This window comes from Hyperolius riggenbachi, chromosome 8 (genome assembly GCF_040937935.1).
Source record: "Hyperolius riggenbachi isolate aHypRig1 chromosome 8, aHypRig1.pri, whole genome shotgun sequence".
Classification (NCBI taxonomy): domain Eukaryota; kingdom Metazoa; phylum Chordata; class Amphibia; order Anura; family Hyperoliidae; genus Hyperolius; species Hyperolius riggenbachi.
In genome coordinates, this window is record NC_090653.1 from 88,571,106 (window position 1) to 88,597,991 (window position 26,886).

At 40.9% G+C, this 26,886-nt stretch overlaps 1 protein-coding gene across 2 annotated transcripts in view; it reads right to left on the bottom strand.

Annotated features, from left to right (window-relative positions):
- Positions 1 to 9,092: 9,092 nt before the first annotated feature.
- The window catches only part of LOC137528247 (NTPase KAP family P-loop domain-containing protein 1-like), a 31,551-nt gene continuing 13,757 nt past the window's right edge, over positions 9,093 to 26,886 (bottom strand). For both annotated transcript variants that reach the window (XM_068249528.1, XM_068249527.1), the window contains 4 exons: positions 24,340 to 24,378; positions 18,617 to 18,751; positions 14,298 to 15,940; positions 9,093 to 9,484 (listed from right to left, as the gene is read on the bottom strand). In XM_068249528.1, the coding sequence (XP_068105629.1) occupies positions 9,272 to 9,484; positions 14,298 to 15,940; positions 18,617 to 18,751; positions 24,340 to 24,378 (2,030 nt within the window). In that variant the 3' untranslated portion in view covers positions 9,093 to 9,271. The remainder of the gene's footprint in view (positions 9,485 to 14,297; positions 15,941 to 18,616; positions 18,752 to 24,339; positions 24,379 to 26,886) is intronic.

Below are 26,886 nucleotides of genomic sequence, written 5' to 3' on the forward strand. Positions count from 1 at the left end.
TATATTATCTACTGTATATGAACTGTGACATACAGTGGCTTGCAAAAGTATTTGGCCCCCTTGAAGTTTTCCACATTTTTGTCATATTACTGCCACAAACATGAATCACTTTTATTGGAATTCCACGTGTAAGACCAATACAAAGTGGTGTACAAGTGAGACGTGGAACCAAAATCATACATGATTCCAAACATTTTTTACAAATAAATAACTGCAAAGTGGTGTGTGCGTAATTATTCAGCCCCCTTTGGTCTGAGTGCAGTCAGTTGCCCATAGACATTGCCTGATGAGTGCTAATGAATACAAAGAGTGTACCTGTGTGTAATCTAATGTCAGTACAAATACAGCTGCTCTGTGATGGCCTCAGAGGTTGTCTATGAGAATATTGGGAATATGTATGATTTTCGTTCCACTTCTCATGTGTACACTACTTTGTATTGGTCTTTCACATGGAATTCTAATACAATTGATTCATGTTTGTGGCAGTAATATGACAAAATGTGGAATACTTCAAGGGGGCCGAATACTTTTGCAAACCACTGTACCACGGTGATTGTTGTTAAAACCAGTTCCTTAGTAAGCTGGATTTGGGTTTTAAGACTGTAAACATCTGGGCACTGTAGCCAGGGCCGGATTTATACTCTTTACCACTCAAGGCCGCTGTCAACAGTCGCCCCCCTTCAGTATAGGTTGCCAGATGACCCCCACCCCTCTTCCCTCTAGTATAGGTAACCTGATGACCCCCCCTCCAGTATAAGTAGCCAGATGCACTGCAGCAGCCATCCGTGTCACTCATTTCTCAGCTCGTCTCCAGTGCCGAAGCTTCCTTTGCCCCTCTGTCTCCAATGCTGCCCAAGTCCATAGCTGCCCGCCACAATGCAAACGCACAGAGAGCAAGGTGGCCGCTGCACAGGCCACTGGCAGCAGAATACCGTGGTCAGGCGCTCGCCTGATCTTCCTGTATTGCAAATGCTGCATAAATTCAGCCTGCTGCTATGGTGCCCTTGCTCCTGTGGTGGCCTTGGCCTAAATCCGGCCCTGACTGTAGCAGTAGGTAAACCTTGTTTCTTGTTAATATCACTCTATAAAATCTACCTCAGACTTTCCTCTTGATTAAACAGCAGGGAGAGGAGGCGGCACTTCGCAAAGCAGGCTGCATCTTAACGACTACCAGCATAGGTGTGCAGAGCCTAATTATAGGCAGAGTACACATCCTGCATTGAAAACAGATGCACCAAATTAATGAGTTGAGGATGTTAGCTTCCAAAACTGTTTGCATGCAGAGTATTCCGTACTGGACCCTTCCACCACAATGAGTTCATTCTTTTGAAAGGGACCCTAGCCTCTAACTAATCAACAAACGAGCATATGTATAACCTGGGAGCAGCTTGTTTTGTTTTGAATACAAGGTATGTATGTTGCCTCTGGGGGTCTCTGCACAACTCTGGTGGTAGTTATTCAGATGTGGCCTGGTATTAGGATGCCTCCTGATTAGCTGTGGAACACTGATTAGCCTTATTAGCTCTAGTTAGTTACCATAGTTTAGTTTGTGGCAGGAACGAACTCTGATGACACAATAGGAGAAAAAGCTTAAAGCTTATTTAAAGTTCTGGAGATAGAATTTGAAAGATACAGTTAATATAATTAGTTCAGCTCTGTCTAAAACAGATATCTCATTTTATGTGGGCAGAGTTCGTTTAAATCACCTGCACCTGCAAAAATGTCATTTCTGCGGACTCCAGTGCTGAGATTTCCTTTCAGAGGATTAGATGTCTGTCCTCTCTAATAAAATATTAAGGTGCTTATTTGGGTACATTTGGTTTTGACCTGTTCACATGGGTGCCAGTTGGCTGTGTGATTGCTTTTCTTGGCAATGATGTTGGTGTTTCTGCTCCATTGTTTGACTACTTGTTACCTTTAAAATGAAATCAACCCTCCCAATGCCTGATCTGGTACACATGCCCAACTGATGATGTCAGGGTGACATGGCTTGGCTGGGCTGCACACACGTCAGCTGTGTACCAGACGTCTGTCACCACGCAGAGGGTGGGGGAGTGGCGCGAAAATATATATTTTTTTTATATAGGCTTTTTTTCATTAATAAAAAAATACCACCAAAAGAAAGCTCTATTTGTGAGAAGAAAAGGGGGTCAAATTTATTTGGGTGCTAAGTTGTATGACCGAGCAATAAACCGTTAAAGTTGTGAGGTGCTGAATTGTAAAAAATGGCCTGGATACTAGGGGGTATAAACCTGTGGTCCTGAAGTGGTTAATGTATACTCCTTTTTGATACCCAGCCCTAAACACCCCCCAACATTATACCTAAATTTAACCTCCCCTCTTAAAGTTCAACCTGTTTTATGAGACCGCCATCCTAACACCTTCACCTAGCAGATAACTCTAACCTCCCTCTACCTTATTCTCTAATACTAATCCTCCTAAAATGACACTCAAACCTAATTACTTATCTCAACCAAAAAAATAACTTTCTTTCATATTCAGTTTGCATGACCATTCCAAGCATTAAGAACTGAAATCTTGATAGCAGGTGGTTCAGTATTTGTTAAGCAATTGCAGACAACCAAATGAAGCACCTCTAGGCTGAAAATTTGATAGCCGAAACTTTGCCTATTGTGCCAGTACCCAAATGAAGCACACCATGGCCAAAAAACTGGTTGCAGCCATTGAATCCTAGAAGTGGCAGAAGCACTGGCACCCAAATGAACGCAGCAGAATCGAATCTTTTGGAACCATTTACCTGAGTGGATAGCTGGACACGAAGGTATGATCTAGCAGTTTCTGTAATCTTAGTAAGACCACATGATCATTCTGTAACCGTAAATGTTAGATCAGCTCCTAGTCTGGTTAGCATAAACAGTCACCATCAATTTTACTCCCTCCTCCCTACCTGTTTCTGCTGCTATGGAAACCCGTCAGAAGAGAATGTGGCCATTACTTGGCTTCTTAATGGTTGCATTTGGGAACAACTAGACATTCTGATGATTCACCAATGAAGTTCTCAAGAGAGCACAATGTAACTGAATGAAACATGTCTGTAGCCACTGTTGACTTTGTTTTAAAAATATTACGTGTCTGATTTTGGATCACTCACCCAATATTGGTGTGCAGACCAGGACCAGTTTTGTGACTTGGCTCTGGCTCTACTGGCTGCACAGATATATCATTCAGATTACAGTAAAATAAATAAAAGGGAATAAGGTTGCCAGTTTCCTTATTCCGCTTATTTCAGGTACCCTTTCATTGTAAAATGTCAATTATACCCCATGGTTTTCTGTTCTAACAGATTGGATACAATCTACCTGCTTGTTGTAGAATGTGAATTAAATGACCTAAACTGATTTATAGTGGACTATTCTTCGGAAATTAGGAGGAATACAGGGCTTACATTACCCATGTATGCCACCAATCATGTCACCGTTTCTTATACGTTATATCCTCCATTTTGTGTATACAGAAGATTTTTAATGTTTTGTCTTTTGTAACAATGACCATTTTGATTTAAAAGAAATTCCAATAAATTTCAAGATTTTTAATCTTTGATCTGCTGTTTTCACGTCTAAACCTACACATTGTGATGCAAAAAGAACACATTTATTAGGAAGAGAAACTTAACCAGTTCACCCCCAAGTGGTTTTTACCCTAACGGACCAGAGCAAGTTTCACCTGTCAGTGCTCCTCCCATTTATTCCTTAATAACTTTATTACTACTTATCACAACAAAATGATCTATACCTCGTTTTTTTCGCCACCAATTAGGCTTTCTGTGGGTAGTACATTTTGCTAAGAATTTTTTTATTCTAAATGTGTTTTAACGGGAAAAATAAGAAAATAATGGAAAACATTCATTATTTCTCAGGTTTCGGCCATTATAGTTTTAAAATTAAACGTTCTCCTGTGGTTAAAACCGGCACATTTTGTTTGCCCAGTTGTCCCGATTATTAAACCGTTTAAATTATGTCCCTATCACAGTGTATGGCAACAATCTATTATGTGGAAATATAGGTGCTATTTTTCTGTTTTGTCCGGTCCATAATTACAAGCTCCTATCTAGTAAAGTTATAGTAATATTCCCTAATAAAATATAAAAACTGAATCCCTAAATTACTATTTATGTTTTTTTTTAAATTAATTTTTTTTTTACAAGTTTTTTTTTTTTTTTTTTGGGGGGGGGGGGGGGGGGGGGCTTTGGAAGTATACGTTATTAATTTTAATAATATTGTGTATAAGTGTATGTGTATGTATGTGCCTATATGTGTAATTTTACTTTTTGGCCACAAGATGGCGCTAGGGAACACATTAACATTTAATAGGAAGGGTTCACTTTTTTTTTTGTTTTACATTTGGTTACACGGTGACGGCTCCCTGTTTTATGAATGGACGCGGCCGTTGTTTCCGGTCACGTCCATTCATTCCAGGCATTGCGATTGGGTAGAGGATGGTCCTTTTCCCCAATCACAGAATGCGGTGATCCGACGGTAAACTGCGGCGGGAGCGACGCGCACACGTGCGGATCGCCGGTGGGAGCGAGCAACTTATTAAAACGTCCTGTTAACGTTACATAATAGCTGTGCCTACCAAGGACTGCCGAATTTCTGTGCTGATACAGCTAAGAGATCAAATTACACTTGTGATTACTTACAGATGAGAGGGAATTAGTCAGGCTTTTCTCTCTTAAAACACAGGGTGCATTTCTCTCTGTATTTTAATGTGGTGGCACAAGTTTTACCTTTACAGCTGTTTAAAGGGGACCTGAACTCTTGCACAGGACACTAGGAAAACAAAGTGGTCACCTGACCAAATTGCAATTAAAATATACCACTCTTGATGATAAACTAGCAAGTCTCTCATATCAGATCTATACATTACAATAGACTTTTGAAAAAAAGTATTTTATCTTGAATTTGACTAATACAGCAATCGAACACTTCCTATAATTGCAGACCAGCTGTTTGCATGACTCCACAGGTATTTTTGCCCATTCATCTTTAGCAATGAGCTCCAAATCTTTCAGGTTGGAGGGTCTTCTTGCCCTCTCCCTGATCTTTAGCTCCCTCCACAGATTCTCAATTGGACTCAAGTCAGGACTGTGGCTGGGTCACTCCAAAACGTTAATGTTGTTGTCTGCTAACCATTTCTTCACCACTTTTGCTTTGTGTTTTGGGTCATTGTCATGCTGAAATGTCCACTGGTGCCCAAGGCCAAGTTTCTCTGCAGACTGCCTGATGTTGTTGTTGAGAATCCTCATGTTTTGCTCTTGTTTTATGATGGGGTTACTGTGATTAGGTTCCCTGGTCCAATTACTTAAAAACACCCCCAAAACATTAAGTTCCCACCTCCATGTTTGACAGTGGGGATGGTGTTCACTGGGTTGAAGCAGTCTCCTTTTTTAGGCCAAATGAAGAATACATCATTGTGACCAAACAATTCAATTTTTGTTTCATCTGACCATAACACAGAAGACCAGAAGTCTTCTTATTTGTCCAGATGAGCATTTGCCAAGCAAGCTTGTGTGTGCCTTATCTGGAGAAGTGGCATTCTTCTTGGTCTGCATCCAAGGAAACTCAGGAGTGTGCAGTGTCCGTTGGATTGTCTGCCTTGAGTCATTGCCACCAGCAGAGCCCAGATTCACCAGGATGACCTTGGTGGTGATCCATGGATTATTTTTTACCTCTCTCACTATCCTCCTGGCCAGCACAGGTGTCACTTTTGGCTTCCGACCACATCATCTGAGATTTTCCACAGTGCGGAACATCTTGTATTTTTAATAATACTTTGCACTGTAGCCACTGGAATGTGAAAACATTTAGAAATGGCCTTGTAGCCCTGCAGAGAGCTGCTGTTGAGTGATTAAATAAGCTGTTCCCAATTAATCAAGGTAATTAAGATGCTTTAGAACAGCTTGGCCTATTTGGAATGGAATAGAACTTTTGATTTTCCCACAGATTGTGACAGTTTGTGAAGGGCATGAATAATTTTGGTCTTGACATTTTTTGCTCAAATGTAAATACAAATACAAATATATATATATATATACACATATACATATATACATATATATATATATATATATACACACTAGCTGAAGACTCACCTTGCTCGGGTATGCACCGTATTTGGTGGTTGTTGGGTCCGGCCACTCTCTAACCTTGACAGTCAATGACCAAATTTGTGAGCTTTGGGGTCCTTGGCATCAATAATGTGAGTATGAAGGCAGTTTAAATGTTCCCATTGAAATCAACCAAACAAGTTTGAGGACTCTGGCTTTATTACTGTGAGAATGGCAGTATTCTAAATGTTACCATTGTCATCAATGGGTGAAATCTGATTGGCTGTTTGTTTGAAGGAGAGGGGGTGAGACCCCCATCTTCCCAGGTAGTAAGGGGTCTGTGTTTCAAGTTTTGTTGAAATTGGTCAAGGTGTTTTTGAGTGATGGCAGCACATACATACACACACACGTCCGATTTTATATACCGTATTTTTTGGACCATAAGACACACTTTTTTTCTCCCCCAAAAGAAAGACACGGTGTCTTATGGTCACAATAATACCTATTCGGACCAGCGCCAGAAGTAGGGGTATAGGAGAATCTTATCAGAGAGGTTGGAGCCGATGTTCTCCCTGGTGGGACCAGGCTCCGTTATTGCGGCCAATCACTGCTCTCCCTGAGCAGTAGTGTCCTATTGGGCATCAGTGGACAATGTTCCTTAAACACTGAAGGAACCACGCCCACTGATGCCTGATAGGTTTTCTGCTGCTCAGGGAGAGCTGTAATTGGCCACAATGATGGAGCCTGGTCCCCAGCGAGACCTTCGGCTCCAATTTCTTGGATGTATCCTCCCCTCGGCAACATAGTCCTGGGGCTAAACACCCGCTGCATCAGCTCGACTGCAGTACATAGTGGCTGAGCCGGGCCACCAGGCAAGGGGAAGGTTGGTGGTTGTCAGGCAGGAGTAAGGGGGAGGGATGTGGGGACAGCCAGTGACTATGATCCAGGGGGACAGAGGAGGTTATTAGGGGAATAGGAGGTCACAAGAGGGGGGGGGCGGCAAGGGAGGACAGAGGAGGTCACAAAGGAGGTCACAAGGGGAACAAAGGTAGGCGCAAGGGGAACAGGAAGTCACAAGGGAGGGAGGAGGACAGAGGAGGTCACAATAAGGGCAAACGAGGACAGAGGAGGTCACAAAACAAACAAACACTCATATTGCGCTTTTCTTCTGGCAGACAAGGTCTCCTACTGAATAGGTGCTGGCTTACTGAACAGGCAGAGCCGAGATTTGAACCCTGGTCTCATGTGTCAGAGGCAGAGCCCTTAACCATTACACTATCCAGCCACAAGGGGGACAAAGGAGGACTCGAGAGGGACAGGAGGACACAATGGGGACAAAGGAGGACTCGAGAGGGACAGGAGGACACAAGGGGGACAAAGGAGGACTAAAGAGGGATAGGAGGACGCAAATGGGCAAAGGAGGACACAAGTGGGACAGAAAAAGTCACATAAGGGGAAAAAGAGGACACAGGGACACAATATACCAGGGTGACACAAGATGTACAAGGAAGGCACAAATAGAACATAATAATTGCGGGGAGAAGATCCACAAGATGCCCCTGCGCCATGGACGCATCAGGTTTAGTGAATTTTTTCCCCCGTTTTTGCCCTCTAAACCTAGGTGCGTCTTATGGTCCAAAAACTATGATATCATGATCATTATTATTACTGATTTATAAAGCACCAATTATTTATTGAAACTCAGGTTTTAATGATTTCTGTACTCATCATGAATAGTGTGGTGGTGTGAAATATCACCAATCAGTCTCTTGGTAGTATTGTATAGGTTTATTTAGGAGACATACACTGAATTATACCAATGTCTGCCCAAGAGGGCTTGGACCAGACAGATAAACCCTTTGGAATGAATTACAGATTATAACTGTTCCACCTACCTTGACCAACGATTGGGTCCTGACATGTAAGCTAACTATCTTATTGGATAATATAAAACTGCATAAATGAATACATAAATATATATGACAATGTACGGTAAGTAGGCAAGCTTGTTAGTTGTTAATTATTTCATACTGTAGGTTTTTGTATGAACTATAGTCTGTTGTAACTCAAGGTTAGTTAGTCTCATAAGATACACTGTGTTGTTTTTGATCTACAAGACAGCAAAAACAATCCCCAGCTGCACATACCATTCCCATGAAGACTGTGAGAAACTGTGCGAAAGAGAACCTGTTATTTCTGAGAATGCAATGTATTATACAGAAGAAGTGTGGAAAAATGGCTTACAGGCGGCAATTTTGTTATAGCTCTATCATTTTTGCTTCAAGGCCCGTTTCCACTAGAGCGAATCTGCATGCATTTCCTGCATGCAGATTCGCATAAACAATACAAGTGGATGGGACTGTTTCCACTTGTCAGGATTTCTGAGCGTTTTTCTGTGCAGAAAAAATCTGCACGGCAGAGCCATCAGAATTTGCATACCGCTATGCGATTCACATACAATGTATTTAATAGGAAATGCGCATGCGGTTTTGGTATGCAAATTTTCATGCGAATTCGCATACGATTTCGCATAGAAACAATGCAAAAGCACACAGGCACTGCCATGGTTAAATTCACATACATAGTCATCCATGCGAAATCGTATGTGAATTCGCATATAACCGCATGCGAAATTCGTATCCGCATGCACATTTTTTCTGCGGCGATTCCCACCGCACAAGTGGAAATGGGCCCTTATTGGTAGGGATGCTCATTCGGATTCCGCGGAATTGAAATTTCCCTATTTCCGATCGGAAATCAGCATCTGAATCAGCAATTGGAATTAACCGAAACTTTAGCCCAACTAACTAATTTTAGCCCAATGACAGAACTCGGAAGCATTGGACCAATCAGAGAATGCAGAATTTTTCTGCAAATATCAGACCACCGCAGTAATTTTAGACCACTCACATGACCATTTTTTTTTCCAATTTCCATCTATCCAATTTTTTTTTCATTTTTTTGCATTCTCTGAAGCAAAAAATTACTAATAAAAAAAACTCCTTGAAAACAGGAAGTTGGAAAAAATGGAAAATCAGATATTGGAAAAATAGAAATTTCCACGGAATCGGAAATCGGTATTTCTGACTATCCGTATTCAATGGTCAGATGCTAAAGATTCTGGCATGCAATTTTCATGCAAAGCATATGCAGCTTAGCATTGGGCCACGTGGAATACAATTAGCACGTGCTTTACAGAAGCTTTCACAGTGAAGAAGCTGAACCAAGCTTCGGAGTAGGCAAGCGCAGGAAGTAGGTACAAAATGTCACCCAGTCTCCGATTTTCATGTCCAGGGCTTTTTTTAGTTCACGGTTCTCGGTGCTAACGATTGCCCTTCCATCCAGCTTGTGTTCTCGTATGCGGATTTTGTAGTTGTTCAGGTCATCTATGTTTCCAGCATTATAAATCTTATCCATCTAAAAGTGAATAAAGTAGGAGTGCTTTAGCTGGTTTTTCAAAATAAATCTTTTATTCACCACCAATATATTTACAGAGTACCCAGCAAGCTCATGGTGAACGAGAACTCCTAGGAGTGTGTACTTTCTGTTTTAAGAAGGCAAACGTTTGTTTTTCATAGCATTTTAGTAAGAGGGCTTTTTGGTCCATTGTAGCCCCTTACACTCTCCTAGGAGTTCTGGTTCACCATGAGCTTGCTGGGTAGTCTGCACCTCTGGATGTTTTGAGTCCTACCCCATATAGAGCCATAATAATCCACGACATTCAATAATGAGGATCAACCAATCCAAAACAGTCTGCTTGCATGTTGGATTATTGTGGTTTTGAACAATTAACAAGCTGACACATCATTGCATTCCTGCAGTTCTGGAGGTGTGTTTGCCTTACAGGGACAACACAGGGTGATTTGCATATGCAGCAGTGATGCACTGGGAGATGTCTCAGAACTAACTTCAACCTGAATAATTGCAAATACTTTCTGTTTTAAGAGGGCAAACTTATTTTCCACCACCAATATACTGCAACATCCCAAACTCTCAGATACTGGCTCATCAATGCAAGCTCTCAGCAGGAAGCCAGTGGCAATATGCAGAATGTGCGTGACTACTTATTGCCACTTGCGTGTACTCTTTGGAGGACCATCTGACTATTTCTGACTATGAAGAAGATCATGTCTGATCCCTTTCTCAAGGGGATGTATAGTAAAGTTTTTAGGTTGGAGCCAGCAGCATTACTATATCATACATCCTAGCTTTTTGAGATAAGAAAGGACACTTTAAGACATGCCCATGTCACACCTCTAACCACGCCCCTACCCCGCCCCTCGCCATGCATATCACATAGAATTCCAAAACAAAATATGTATTTTTATCATTCAAACCACATTGATCCTTTCTATTATCATTAGCTTTTGTTCACTTTAACATTTAAACAGAATAAATATATCAAACTAATTGATGGGAATTAGGCTACTTTCCCACCAAGACGTTGCGTTTTAGGGGACGTTATGGTCACATAACTGCCCCTAACGCAACGTATGGTGGTGTTGGTCAGATTGAGCTGTGTTATGCAGCTCTCAAAGCAGCCACTCCAGGTTAGTGATAGGAAGTCCGGATCTTTTTAAGGATTCGGATCATTTGAATCGGATCATTGAAAAGATCCGGATCTTTGAACCAAATCATTTGAATCATTTTACTAGGGAAGCAGACTGGGTGAAATGACTAGCAGGACAGGACTTTCCCTGCACTGTACATTCTGTATGTTCTTGTTCCTTCCAGACAGACATCCTGTGAACCGAATCTTTCATGGTGATGATCCGGATGATTCGACTCACAAAAAAGATCCGGATCAAATGAACGATTCGTTCATGAACCGGACAACACTACAGTCCCACCATGAGTCTCTGCAGTGCAGTGAATATTAATTAGCCATGTGGCTGGCCGAGGAGGAGGAGGGGAGACCTCCTCCTCCAACATTACTGAGCATGTGCAAACAGTCTAACGTGGCTTAGCTCAGTATAATGTACAGCATGCAGCACTTTGTTTAAACGTGCTGTGTTACTATGTACCGCAACGTGGGCACTGTGAACAGCACAATTGATTTTACAGTGCTGTGAGTTGGGCTGCGTTACTGGCTGCTGTAACGTGGAACTTTAACGTCCCACTGTGAAACCAGCCTAAAGTTTTATTTCAAAAAATTAGTAGAGCAATACATATATTGACACAGATCTGTACATTAGTCTTGACTGAGGGACAAGTAAGGAAGAAAGAGGGTCAGGGGGGTTTGCTTCCTAAAGAGGGATTGTCCCTCCAAAAGAGGGACAGTTGGGAGCTATGCTATATGTAAGGCATGTAGAATGGTATCTACAACCTCTAAAGCTCCCTTGCAAAAGTTTTAAAAGACCCCTGACTCTAAACAAAGGTAAGTAACAGCGCCCGCCTTCTGAATTGAATATGTTTCTCCAGTGTGTGAGTGCAGCCGTAAACAAGCGGGTCCCTACTGCGCATTCGCGAGTATGGTTCAGCAGGCTCGGTAAAACGAAGGTACTAATGCTCTTTACTGAGCTCCTTCATTCTACTATGCCTGTGTGGTCGTACTCATCCAAGTGAGCCAGCGCTGGAAAGGTTTGGTGTACAAAGATACAGGAAGCTTCTGATCTATCCAGAGGCTCCCCACTAACGAGGTAAGCATCTATCTTTCTTTTTTTATGACTTCAGGATTACTTTTTACAAAGTAATTAGAAGTTTAATTAGGACATTAAATAGGCAGCATAAACCTAAACTGTATTTTCATTTGACAAACATTTCATTCTCTTGCATATTTAAATTGCAATGCCCTATTTTCCTATATTTGAAGTGCTTTACTAATTGTAATAGTAAAGGCTATTAATATGTAAATTCAGTAGGAGCCTGTGATTTAAAGGACACCTGAGGTTACATGTGACATGATGACATAGACATGTGTATATACAGTAACAAGCACCCAAATAACTATGCTGTGTTCATTTTTTACTTTCTCTGCCTGAAACAGTTAAAAATCAGGTATGCAAGTGACAGTTTCTGTCTGGGTCGGGACTGGGTCAGACTATAGTCTAACCCTTACTGATAAGGAATTACAGTCATAAAACACTTTCCTGGCAGAAAACGGCTTCTGAGAGCAGAAAAGAGATAATAGTTTATAGATGTTAGGTCTGGCATACTTCAATCAATGCATCATTGAGAAGAGGCCATGAAAATGTAAAAACGTAAAAATTAGATTTAAATAAAAAATTAAAGCTGTGGGATAACTAAAACAGTCATTTTTAGGAGAAGGAGGATATATACAATTGTTTATCTCATAATTTTTTTTACCTTGGATGTCCTTTAATGCTTTTACTTTGGAAGTGGAATGCCATTCAAGTGCAAATAAAACGCTATAATAATGCAAATTGAATTCTTGCTCAAATGAAAATTAAGTCAAATTCAAAGATAAGTAAAGTGTGATTGAAATGCAATCTATGTGCCAATTATTGCCATAATCCTGTCAAATACTGCCAACAACGCAGAGCTCTCACAACCAGGTGACGCCCCAGCTGTTTGCTTGTGTTGTTTATGCTGAGCAGTGGTGGCGACAAGCTAAAAAATAATAGGCATGAATTATATTTAGATCACTTTATTGCACTGATACTATAACATTCCTCCTCAGTTTACTCATGAAGGGATCATTTTATGCTTTATCTGTCTCTTAGTAACAAAAAAAGTACTCAAGATAGGTTGTTCCATATTTGCTTAACTTATTTCGCCTTTTGAACGTAGCTGCTCGCGTCCAAAAGGCTACTACTGTGCTGCTGCGCACTCCCGTGCGCCATCGCGCACGCGCCTGACGCCGCCCATTAGTCCGGCGATCAATGAATGGGAACGCAGTTCCCATTCATTGATCTAAGTCCCCGTTACAAGGACCGATGGCTTTTTTCTGAAGCCGCGATCTTTCTAAAAAAAAAAAAAAGTTTCCCGTCCTCCCTTCACTTTCTGTAAGTGAGAGCGCTCACTTAATAACCCAAATAATTTATTTTAATTTAAAAAAAATTACAATTAAAAAAAAAAAAAAAAACATAAATAGTTACCTAAGGGTCTGTACTTTTTTAATATGCATGAGAAGAGGGTATATTATTATTATTTTTTAACTTGCTTGTAAATAGTGATGGACGCAAAAAATATTGGCACCATACATTGTGATAGGGACATAATTTAAATTGTGTAATAATAGGGACAAATGGGCAAATAAAATACGTGAATTTTAATTATAGTAGCATGTATTATTTTAAATCTTATTTTAAATTAATGGCCAAAAACTGTGAAATAATGATTTTTTTTTTCATTTTTTTCTTAACGTTCCCGTTAAAATGCATTTAGAAAAAAATTATTCTTAGCAAAATGTACCACCCAGAGAAAGCCTAATTAGTGACAGAAAAAACAAGATATAGATCAATTCATTGTTATAAGTAGTGGCGAATGAATAGGAGGTGAAAATTGCTCGGATGCATAAGGTGAAAAACGACTCGAGGCTGAAGTAGTTAAGGAAAGCCTAAACTGAGAAGTATATGGATTTTTCCTTTAAAATAATACCAGTTGCCCTACTCTCCTGCTGATCCTGTGTCTCTAATACTTTTAGACACAGCTCCTGAACAAGCATGCAGATCAGGTGCTCTGACTGAAGTCAGACTGGATTAGTTGCATGATTGTTTCAGGTGTGTGATCCAGCCACTACTGCAGCCAAAGAGATCAGCAGGACTGCCAGGCAACTGGTATTGTTTAAAAGGAAACATCCATATCCCTCTCAGTTAAGGTTCCCTTTAAGACTTAATGTTTTCCCCCTAATTGATGCCTGATGCTCCTCTTAATTAATCTGACTCTATATCCTCCAGTACCCAAAGTCCCCATTCATATGTTTACCTATGGGGGTTTTCAGCTTTCAAGATCCATAAGCCCACTATGTAACGGGCGCTACTTACCACAATGCAATGCATTACCTACGCAAGGTTCACAGTGAGATGGGTGAGTTGCGGCATAATGGGTTGCAGTATAATAGAGCACTGCATGCAGTGTGTTACCATTAAACACACGTTAACAGTAGAAGTGAAGCATACTTTTTATTGACCATATGCTTCACTATACCCAACTCAATGCAAGCCAAACGTGGGGCATCGCTGCCCTGATCCATTGCGTTGCAATCCTGCTATTCCAGCACTGTTTATGTGTAGTGTCTTGTAAGTATAGCACAAGAGTAAATCCTTACCGTTTCGCAGACCATGTCAGTGGTCATATTTAACAAAGTCCACATGGTTATTCTCCCTACAGTGGAGACCTTGAACTTTAGCATGTTGTAACTGCCTTGAAGTAGTTCCAATTGTCTCTTAATGGAATAGTCTAAGTTCATAGTGAATTGCTGTAATACTGTAGCATCGTAAAAAGTAAGGTTGTTGATCATGTTCTTTGGGTCATCAAGCAGTTTGTTAAAGATTTCTGGATCTCCATCCAGCTCCAACAAATTTTTGATACTCATTTTTATGTTGTCCAGTTCTTCCAAAGATGTCTTGAAAAAATCCCAAATATTAGTATCTTTAATATCTGTCCAATCATTGTTAGATCTTGACTGCCGTTCATCCTCAATTATCTGCAGTATCCAACTCATCCGACAAGGCCAGTGAGTAGTTAGGACCACCCACTTTGTCACTTTTCTCCAATTAGAATTAAGATATTCCCTAACTTTGCTGTCATTCTCCATTAATCTGATGGTTAAAAGGATGGTATTTAAAATCCTTTTCATGTGGATGATGTTATCAGTAATGTACTCTTTCATGTCGTTCTTAAGATAACGTTTAGCTTTTTCAAGTGGGCCATTTGCAAGGGAGCTTCCTACCATGTCCTTACCACATATCTTTTTGTGGGTATTTGGTGCTGTACTGTTCCTTATTTTCTTACCACATTCATTTTCATTGGTATTTTGTTTTTTACCGGTACTTATTTCATTTAAATTGGCTAATTTAGCGTCCTCATCCATTGGTGGGATACAAATGGGCAGTTCTATAGTCCGGTTTAGGTACTGATAACCATTGTTGGCCATTCCTTTGAGCAGGTCAGACTTTTCAACACATTGCACAATGACTCCTGGATCAACAGCCACAATGGAAATAAATGGGGCATTGTCATCAGAGAGGAGGATATTCATGGCATTTAAGACTCCCACCACTTTGTCTGGCATGCATCTGTCCAGGTTTGTGATCTCTAGGACTACCTGAATAGGCTGTTTTCTGAAGACCTCCATAAACTTGAGGTAATTTATTAGGACCTCAACTTCTTTCTTGACATCATGCATGAAGCCCAACTGGGAACTTATGTCTGTGCGATTCAGTTTCCTCTTAATGACACTTTTTTGCGTGAAGAATACATTTTTGATTGTTTTATAGATGTTTACACCAGGGACGAGGACAGTTATCCCACTGAAGCACGCAGTTATGGATAATGAAAGGTAATCATAGAGCTGAAAGCAAACTATTACAAATATAAGACCAGCTAATAATGAAATAGCCATCGAGGTAATCCACCAAAGTGGAATACATGAGAACCTTTTCTTAGGAACCCACGATTTTCCTTTAGTTTTGGTTTTAGCTTCTCCACCCAATGCTCGATAAAGGCTAATTGCAAAAATTCCAAATTCCATCTCGATATTGTCACAGAGATTGGTGATCAGACCAGCCCAAAGATGATCACTGCCTGCATATTGCCAGGCACTGAACCGCACAAAGACATAATGTTTATTCTCTTCTTCTTTACTCTCGTCTTTTATAACAGGATGAAAAAATGTCACACGCAACATCAGCTTCAAAACCTCTACAATCCAGTTCCTTTCCTTCTTCGGCTCTTCAGTAAAAAGATGATCTGCAAAGCCATTGAAAACATTTATTTTAATATTTATCAATGGATTAACAATACTTTTTATAGTGACAAAGAACTGTGTAAGGCTAGGTTCACACTTGGTACGTTAACGTATCCATGGCTCCGTCTTTCAGCCCGGATCAAAAACGGAGCCATGGATACTAATGTTGAAAATAGAAGCTGCCTTTACTCAAAAAAAAAAAAAAAACGGATCCATCTGCATTCAGGGGGATCCGTTTTAAAAACCTGAACGGACGGTCCAGATTTGCTGCATTTTCTCGGACCGTAATCAGTCCCGCATACACGGAGGGGTAGTGGAGGGAAGTGGAAAACCGGATCCACTTCTACACAGGCATCTTTGGACACAGAAACTGATCCGTTTCTGTGTCACAGCCTGTGGAGGGAGAGGCAGCCGCCATGCTGGAGGGGTATAGCAGGCAGGACGGGGGTGGCAGTGGTCAGTGGGGACATTCCCCCCCGCCCTCACCTGGGTCCTCTGTCCCTGCTAGCCCTCCAGCTAGTTTCTGCAAAACTTGTTAAAATGTATAGTGCCAGCAAGCAGGGAGCTTACCTTCTTCTGCCACTCGCCGCCTCACTGCCTGCAATGCCGCCCTTCGAAGTATAGAGGGCAGCATTGCAGGCAGTGATGCGGCGAGCAGAGAAAGTGGTGAGATGGTAAGCTCCCCGCTCGCTGCCGCTATACATTTTAACAAGTTTTGCGGAAACTAGCTGGGGGGTAGTGCGAACCCAGGTGAGGGGGGGGGAGTCCCTCTCCCCACTGACCGTTGCCACCCCCATCCTGCTTGCTATACCCCTCCAGCATTGCGGCTGCTTCTCCCTCCACGGCTGGGCATACGATTCCATGGACTGGATACGTATGCTGCAAAAAAAAAACATTTTTAGGAAAAACGGGGAAGGAAAAGAAAGTTTAGAAAAATGGATCCGTTTAAAACGGATCCGATCTGCAACGGACCAGTGCAGCAATTTAACAATACTGTATACTGATTGAGGCTAGGTCCTAGCCACAATCAGTATACAGTATTGTTAAATTGCTGCACACAGAGAATAGTGCCACCCTTATAGAATGTATTGGAACACCCCTCCAAATCGCTGAATTCAGGTGTTCCAATTGCTTCCATGGGCTCAGGTGTATAAAAGCAAGGACCTAGGCATGCAGACTAATTCTTCAAATATTTATGGAACAATGGGTTGCACTCCGAGGCTCAGTGAATTCCACTATGGTACACATGACACGTGTGCAATAGGTCCATTTGTGAAATTTAAACTCACTACTAAATATTCTACGGTCAACTACTAGTGGTATTATAACAAAGTAAAGCAATTGGGAAGAACCGTAGCTCAGCCATGAAGTGGTAGGCGTGTTGACCCATACCAAGGCACAACTTTTTCAACTACACACCTTACAAACTTCATAAGGCTTTTAGATTAGCTCAAGAACAGTGCATACAGACCTTCACAGATTAGGTTTCCATAGCTGACCAGCTGCATGCAAGCATCTATTTAGCACAGGATAGCTATCTCAAGTGTCAATTTTGGATTGGAGGTATCTCACTAGTCTCCATCTTATAGTAACAAGCACGGCCACCACGTAGTGCTTTTAAGAATTAGGTAATGCCAATCCCACTGATCTACACTACACTAAAGAGTGGACATTTGGGGAAATGTTTGTGTCCAATCAAACCTCTGGTGATTCTAAGGATATTTTGGAAGAAAAGTCTCCAGAATCCAGACAATTTCAAAACAGGTAGTTTAATTTAGGTAATTAAATCATTTTCAGCAAATCTACCCTGCCTATGAGTTACAAAGCAAGCACTTCACAAATTGTATCTTTATCCCTATATCTTTGCGCTGAAGTTAAGAGGTATTAAGAGGGTTCCTGCCAATCACCACTCCAAGATACTTGAATGTATCATTCCAGACCAGAGGGCATTGCATACTATGGTCAAGTGGAAAGATGAGGGATAAGTCCCAGTTTATTTTCAGGCTGGAATAGCCTCCAGAAAGATTGGTGTCTCCTGGATAAATAAGTCAGTCATTGGCATGAAAGGTTGTTTAATTCCTTATGTCTGTCCAACATTATGATTGGGATAGCTAATCAGTCAAGGCTAACAATCATTCTGGGGGCAGAGCTATTTTCAATATACAACAGCATATTTCTGATGCTGAAACCAGGAAAATTGCCATAAAAGTGCTTATCTTAAACAATTGACTGATCTCTACTATATGTCACTACAGTTTCTCTTTAAGTCAGCTGGCCCATGTACACAAGAAAAATGCAAAAGTTACATTACATGCCTACATGGATTCATGGTGGTAATATTTACAGCCACACAGTTGCCTCTGATAAGTTTGTCAAGGAAACGGGTAGTTTCACCATCCACTCCCTGTAGTTTAGCAGGAAATATGGTGGCATAGCGTATACCTTTTTTCCTAGGCGTGCACCTGATGAAATGCTCTTCTGAGCCACTGTGCCTCAGCAGTACAACATGGAAAGGAAAGTTGCTTAGCACTCCACACTGAGCATCATCTGCTTTCCTGGCTTCTTGAAGTATGAGGTCCCCTTCTTGGTACTTCATCACGTTGAAGATAAATGGTCTTGGCAGACCAATACTACAGATTGGTTCTGACAGCACAGATCTGCATGAGCAGAATACTCACCTTCAACGTTATTGAGAAGCTTATTCTTGCCTCGTCCCCATGGTGCATAGAACCCCACCGTCAAAGGGCACCTGACAAGATTCAGAGTCTTTGCCACGGAATCACAGAAAACATCTTCTTTGTTCTTATTCATGTCTGTACAAAGATAAAGGAAATAGAATATTAAGCTGGTAATCATTTTGCACATACAGTATATGAACTTCTTGGAACTGGTGTATATTTCTTGAAAGCCAATAAAAGATCTCATGACTTATTGTCATACCCTCAATTTTTGGGGGATTGTAAGGAGCATGGTGTAACATATACCATGCCAGGTGATTATTATCTGTGACCACAACTCCTGTCATATTTTCATCTAAGGAAGATCGGAAATTCCCTGAATCTCTTCAGAATATTGACTTTCCAAATGCGTTTTCCAAATGAATTACTGACATAACATTGAGTTTTTTAATTGACAACAAAATGGCTGAATAGGATTTTTTGACGGGGTAATGGTAACAATAAAGGAATGGTTAGGGTAGAATAGACCATGAGTCAGGTAATTCATTAATATTTACAATTTACCAGACTCACGATCTTTTTCACTCTACTTCTTAATTTACTGTTACCACTGATCCTCCTCAAAAAATCCTATTCAGCCATTTTGTTGTTAATTAAAACACAATGTTGTGTTTGTTTAAAACATTTAAAAACGTCGGTAGATCTCCTGGCCTCTGCAAATTTTAAAGCAGCTTGCGAGTCGAAAAAGTGTGGGCACCCCTGGTTTAAGCACCCCCCTGTTGATATTAAATAAAAACAATTTGCAAGGGGTTATCCCAGGGTCTCTGGATGGCTGTGTGACTCGTAACATTTCATTTTGGGAGTTTCGGCTTTTGCATTGAATTTTTTAGTGCTGATTCTCTGAAATAATTGCAGAGCTGGTAAAAGTGGTATAATCACCAAATTTACTGTGTGTATTTGCAAATTTGTGGAATCAAGCGCGATCTCTTGCAAACCTGTTGGGGCAATCCAGAGCTTTCTCCCTTCAGGTTTCCTTAAAGCGGACCTGAACTTCCTCTCTGCTCTAAAAGATACGCAACAGCATAACAACCTTTCAAGAAAAACATTTCTGTTATAGCTGATAGAAATCCTGCAATAAATCTGCAGTGTGTCTACTTCTTGCTTTCATGGAAGCAGACACAAGGTTAACATCCTGTGTTTACAAATTAGCTGCTCTACCGAAGCAGGGGAGATTACTGTGCTGACACAGCTCAGTGATCAAATTGCAGTTGGGACTAATAACAGATGAGGGGGAATTAGACAAGGTAATTTCTCTAAATGCATACACGGTGCATTTCTCACTGTTTGCCTCTGTCCTGTGCAAGAGTTCAGGTCCACTTTAATGCCCTGTCTGGGCATTGCCCCCAGAACTGGTCATTAGCATGCCCAGAGAATCACGCCATTTGTGGTTTGTGTGTTCTTCAGTAACCCTGTAAATGTAGAACTCCGCTCACTCCTCCGTTCACCGTCAGTAACCAATGGCAGTGCTGGTTTGTAGAGTAGAATGGCAGCCTCCATGCGAGTCTTTGGCATGTTTATTGCTATTCGTATCTGATTTTTAGAACTCCTGTGAGAGTTTAATCTATACTAGAACTATACTGTTTTTAGCATTTCCTGATAAAATTACATCATACTAAAAATAACTGGACAATGGAATGAGAGAAATAATGGCAGTGTGTTGTGAACAATGGGATTTTACAGTATGCCTATCATCGTCGTAAATATATTATGTACATAGTATTTCAGGATCACAGTTTTTTCCCTTAACCCCCCCCCCCCCCCCCCCAAAAAAAAATATTTCACATTTCAGCGCTCCTCCCATTCATTCAGTGATAACTTTATTGTTACTTATCACACTGAAATGATCTATATGGTGTTTTTTTCCTCCACAAATTAGACTTTCTTTGGGTGGTACTTTTTGCTAAGAATTATTTTATTTTATATGCATTATAAAGGGAATAATAAGAGAAAATAAAATCATTATTTCTCACTTTTCAGCCATTATAGTTTTAAAGTAAAATGTGCTTCGATACACAAAACCCACACGTTTTATTTGCCAATTTGTAATAGGCAAATGCTATAGTGGCACAATTGCTAAGCGCTTTTCCGGCACTCCTATACTTTGTATAGGAGTGCAAATGCAGAAAAAATGCAGCAGGCCCGCAAAGACACAAGACACAGAACATTTATAATGTGCTTTTCTCCTGGCAGACTCAAAGTGCTAGAGCTGCAGCCACTAGGGTATGCTCAGTAGGCATTAGCAAGTTTGCCCAAGGTCTCCTTATTGAATAGGACCTGGCTTACTGAACAGGAAGAGCCAAGATTTGAACCCAGGTCTCTTGTGTCGGAGGCAGAGCCCTTAACCCAGGGATGTCAAACTGGTCCTTCCAGGGCCAAGGTCCACATTTTTGACACAGATCCAATTAATTGATGGGTCTGAATCAGGAAAGGTGTGGTCTATCAGGTAGAACACATTCCTCTCTTTCTCAGTCCATCCTAAACACTGACAAGGATCTGGCTCTCCAGGTCTGGAGTTCGACACCTCGTCGGATTTTTTTAAACGACGGGTCGTTTGGACGTCCCGTCGTTCAGTCATTCGGACGCCAAATCGGGCGTGTGTACAGTCCGTCGTTCAGCTGATAAGACTGGTCAAGACCAGTCTTATCAGCTAAACGACGGACTGTACACACGCCCAATTTGGTGTCTGAACGACGGGACGGCCAAACGACCCGTCGTTTAAAAAAATCCAACGTGTGTAAGGGCCTTCAACCAGTCACAATGCGATTTAGATGTCAGACAGGCACTCCCTCTAGACACTGATATTTATCTGAGGGAGCAGGATGTAACAGTTCCTTTATAAACTCTTCTTATGGTCCTTTTCCTTTTGCTACATTTCGATGCGTTTTTCGTAACACTCATGAGTGTATTGTAACCTGTGAAACGCATTGTCCAGTTTTTCCAATAAAGTAATGCTAGGTACACACTATGAGATTTTCTGGCAGATTTACTGTAAGATCAATTATTTCCAACATGTCCGATCTGATTTCCGAACGATTTCTGATCATTTTCCGATTGATTTCTGACTGTTTTCCATTCACTTCTATCAGAAATTGATCGTAAAATGATCAGAAATTGTTTGGAAATCAGATCGGACGTTGGAAATAATTGATCTGACAGTAAATCTGCCAGAAAACCTCATAGTGTGTACCTAGCATAAATTTTCTGTTATTTTGCGTCACTAGTGAGGTAAGACCTCCTTACTGTTTTTCAACTGTTTTTAATTGTTTTATCATTTTGGGGGCGCCTCTTCCCACCTTAGTTCTGCCACGACCCTTATTGGGGTAGTTCTTAGTAAGGCTAGTTGTCGGCCTTTTTCTACCCAGTCCTCATTATATTATTTTTTCATTAAAGAGCGACGAAACCAAAGGATATCCACGTACTCCAGGGGGTGGTTGGACCCACCGCACTCAAAGCTTGTACCATGGTCATTTTGAGAGGACCATATTTAGCAATTATTTCACCTTTACAATTCATTGGTGTACTACACCATAAGGGCCCCCTGTTCTCTCCTGTGTTATCATTACATACTCTGGAGGATCCACAGGTCTTCCAGACTCCCACCAATACAGTGCTGCCCGTAATTACTCATACCCCTGGCAAAGACTTAAAGTTACTTTTATTCAATCAGCAAGTAATTGTTTGACGGAAAATGACATGGGTGTCTCCCAAAGGATAATAAGACGATGTACAAGAGGCATTATTGTGGAAAAAAAATGTGCAGCTTTTATTTACATTTGAGCAAAAAGTGTTTAGTCCAAAATTATGCATACCTTTCACAAACTGTCACAGTCTGTGGGAAACTCCGAAGCTCTATACCATTCTAAATAGTCCAAGCTGTTCGAAAGCATCCTAATTACCCTGCTTAATTGGGAACAGCTGTTGCGAACAACTCAACAGGTGAAAAACAGCAGCTCTCTGCAGTTGGATTGTGGACAGTCATGGCTAAGACAAGGGAGCTCAGTGAGGACCTGTGGCTGCGCATTGTGGCTGTTCACAAGTCAGGAAAGGGCTACAAGGCCATTTCTAAATGTTTTCAAGTTTCAGCGGCTACAGTGCTAAAGTATTATTTAAAAATACAAGATGTTCCGCACTGTGAAAAATCTCAGAGAACTTGGACGGAAGCCAAGAGTGACACCTGTGCTGGTCAGGAGGATAGTGAGAGAGGTGAAAAAGAATCCAAGGATCACCACCATGGACATCCTGGTGAATCTGGGCTCTGCTGGTGGCAATGTTTCAAGGCAGGCAAACCAAGGAGGGCGCCACTTCTCCAGAAAAGGCACACAAAAGCTTGCTTGGCCTTTGCAAATGCTTATCTGGACAAAGAAGAAGACCTCTGGTCTTCTGTGTTATGGTCAGATGAAACAAAAATTTGATTGATTGATGTTTCTTTATTTTGGCGTAAAAAAGGAGAAGGTTTAAACCCAAAGAACACCATCCTCACTGTCAAACATGATGGTGGGAACCTAATGCTTTAGAGGTGTTTTTCAGCCAATGGACCAGGCAAACTAATCACAGTAAACGGCACCATGAAAAAAGAGCAATACATGAGGACTCAACGACAACATCAGGCAGTCTGCAGAGAAACTTGGCCTTGGGTACCATTGGACATTTCAGCATGACAATGACCCAAAACACACAGCAAAAGTGGTGAAGAAATGGTTAGCAGACAACAACATTAACATTTTGGAGCAGCCAGAGTCCTGACTTAAATCCAAATGAGAATCTGTGGAGGGAGATAAAGATCAGAGTGATGTCAAGAAGGCTCGCCAACTTGAAAGATTTGAAGCTCATTGCTAAAGATGAATGGGCAAAAATACCGGTGGAGACATACAAAAATCTGGTCTGCAGTTATAGGAAGCATTTTATTGCTGTAATAATCTATTGATTATTGAGAAGATTTGCTCAAATGTAAAAAAAAAGTGAGAAATGTTGTATTTCTTCAATAATGCCTCTTGCATATCGTCTTATTATCTTTTGGGAGTCATTTCCCGTCAAAAAATTACTTGCTGGTTGAATAAAAGTAACTTTAAGTCAAAATGTGCCAGGGGTATGAATAATTATGGGCAGCACTGTATGTAGATAGTATACATATGGCATCCCTACTGCTGGTTACATTTGTTTTCCTGTTGACATGAAGCAAACTTTGATTGGGCAAAGTTGCCCAAAATGAAACCCATGTCCCTCATTTTAGCCATATCTGCCACGATAGCTGACCATTGCTAATGCAAGAAGGGGTGTTATACTGTACCCAGTAATGCCACACAGAACCAGAATCACCAGTTTTTTTAAAGACCAGCTGATTTGTATAGTCACTAATTGCCTAGAAATGATGCATTATGGCGGTCGTTCCTTGCTCATGTGACAATAAATGCTTCGAAATAACTTTTGTTTTAGGAAAGAAACATTGTACTTGTAGTTGTGTAAAACCTGTTAAAATTATAGATACTTGACGAAGGCAAGACCATTCTTTCTGAGCCAGAGCGTGCTTAGACAGGTGTCTGTCCCCCCAGCCTCCTCCTCCCCCCCCCCCTTCCCAGGAATGAAGTTGGCTGAACAGAAATTTCGTTATTAGAAGAGATAGACTATACACAAATAAATAATGTTAAGTTATTAAGTATATTTACCTGACTGTGATGGAGGTTTAGTTTTTGTAGGACAATCACCTAAAAACAACAAATTAACAGTCAAGGCAATTGCCTATAGGGCGGTCTTAATACAAATATAAGATTATTCAGGTCATAAGAAGCCACATTGACATTCATATAAACCATTCTTTCAGAAGAGTGGAAGTGCATATATATATAAAAAAAAAAAAAAATGCATATAACAATAACTACTAGTGCGGCCACAAGAACATGAGCCCCCTAAAAAGCTATGCTTAACGACTACCTCTGGCCAAAAAAAGAGTTTACATGGCAATACATATATGTATTCTATGCAGTGTGTACAGTTAGATGCACATGTAAAGTTTACATTTGGTACACTGTAGTGGGTAGAACAGACTCACATTTATATCTGCAGTAGCACCTCCATCTTTCTCCTCATGTTGATGCCTTGCAAGTACACCCTCAGCATTATGTCCTCCCCTCCAGCCAGGAGCTCTCCCTTGACCCGCCCTCACCTTCTTTCTGCCTGCCTGGATCAAATTACAACTCTTTTCACAGTGCGTAAGGGTTTTTTCACATTACAAAACTCGTGCACGAACTAATTTTGTACACGTTAATGACCTGCGGCATTATGTCAGGAAGTTGCGGTCCGACGCTGATTAGCAGCGGTCGTTCTAATTCACCCGACAGGAAACCGCTGGCGCTGGACGTTACGAAGCTCCCAGATGCATTACAACGTAACGCTCTGGAACGCTTCATCTGATGTGGCTAACATGAAAGTCAAATAGACTTTCATGTTACCTTTCTAAATGCAATCTAGGAGCGATCCGTCAAAATGCATGGATCAGCTCCCAGTGTGAAAGAGCCCTAATTCTGGGTACACACGTTATGTTCTTTCGGTCGATTCTGCCGTTCGATCGTTTTTCAATTCGTTTTTCCGCTCCATTTCCCGCTCAATTCTCTTATCTTTCCTTATCAATTTCCATTCACTTCTATGAGAAATCGAGCGGTAAAACGATTGAGAGTAATATCAAACATGATGCATCTATCGAACGAAAAAATGTAACGTGTGTACCTAGCATAAGACAGAGGAGACACAGCAGAACAGCTGAAGCCTGTCTTATGTCTGTTCGCTATAATTCTTATTTCAGATGTCTTGTCTGCCTGCCTGGATTAGATAACATCTCTTTTCACCGTTGTATTTGGTTGGGATTAGAACCTGTGGGTGGATTGATGTCATAAATCCACCCCGCAGGTTCAGCATACTTTGCACCTATGGTTTGAAAAGAAAAAAATTGCCCGGGTCGGGCCCGATTTCAGACAGGAGGCAGGGATTTTAAGACCATATGTGGAACATGGACCCTGGGGGTGAGAAAATCACACTTTATTATGTGTGATTATATATATCCTGGCAACTTATTTGGTTTAAAGCAATAATTTATCATTTTGGTATATAAACTTGCCTTTTTAAAATAAATATTTTACATTTTTCAGCTTTATGTGGACTGGAAAGATCTACAATGATGCATCACTGCTGAATATGCGAAACATTACTTTCAGGGGTTGATTCACTATAACAAACAGCGTGCCTTATCAGAGTTAACACACACCTTATCCGAGTTAACATGCCTTATCAGAGTAGCATAGCGAGCGCTACAAACTTATGTCTGTTAGTTGGCAATGACGAGAGCTCCACTCGCCCTGCCCTGAGCCTCTGCTTGACAGGAAACTTTACAGGCAGCCTATTGGGCCAATCAAAGGGCGGGGATAATGTCCTTTAAAGTGATTGGACCTGCAAGGGCTCATTAGCAGGCATAAGTTCGTAGTGCTTGCTATGCTACTCTGATAAGGTGTGCTAACTCTGATACCGTGTGTTAACTCTGATAAGGCACGCTATTTGTTATAGATAATCAACCTCAATATGTCATATATTACCTGTACACTGTACATGTGATTTGTCTTTGACTCCCTCAAAATATTTTAATTCTCCTATGATTTTATTGTTGTGTCTTTTGTTATAATACTTTACAGGAGCCAATTTTTTAGGACCACTATCATGAAAAAATATAAAATACATATTAACGCATATGGACTGTATATATGCACTATATTCCTTTTTTCCTGTGTCCCTGTCACTTACAGTGGGTAGTAAAAATCTGACAGACCTGATGGGTTTTGGACTAGTCTCTGGATCTGGACTACCACTCCCTGGTAAAAATCTATATAAAGATGCTGTATAGAAATGTAAATTTACTTATGGCTGCCTGCACTTACTTGTTATTTCATATTTGTATTCTGTTTTAATATGAGTTTAAGGTTTAGTGCATAGTTTGCATTTGTTTTGAATACAAGGTGTGTATGTTGCCTCTAGGGGGCTCTGCACGCCTCTGTTGGTAGTCATTTCAGATGTGGCCTAATCAGGAGCACTGCCAATTTTTTCCAATGTTGTGTTATGGTTTTCTATTGCTGGCATGGGTCTTCCTCCTTGTGTCTCCCACCTGTTCATGCACCTCCATTACCATACACCCATCCTATGGATCTGAGTGAGTTCTTGAGTGAACTCAA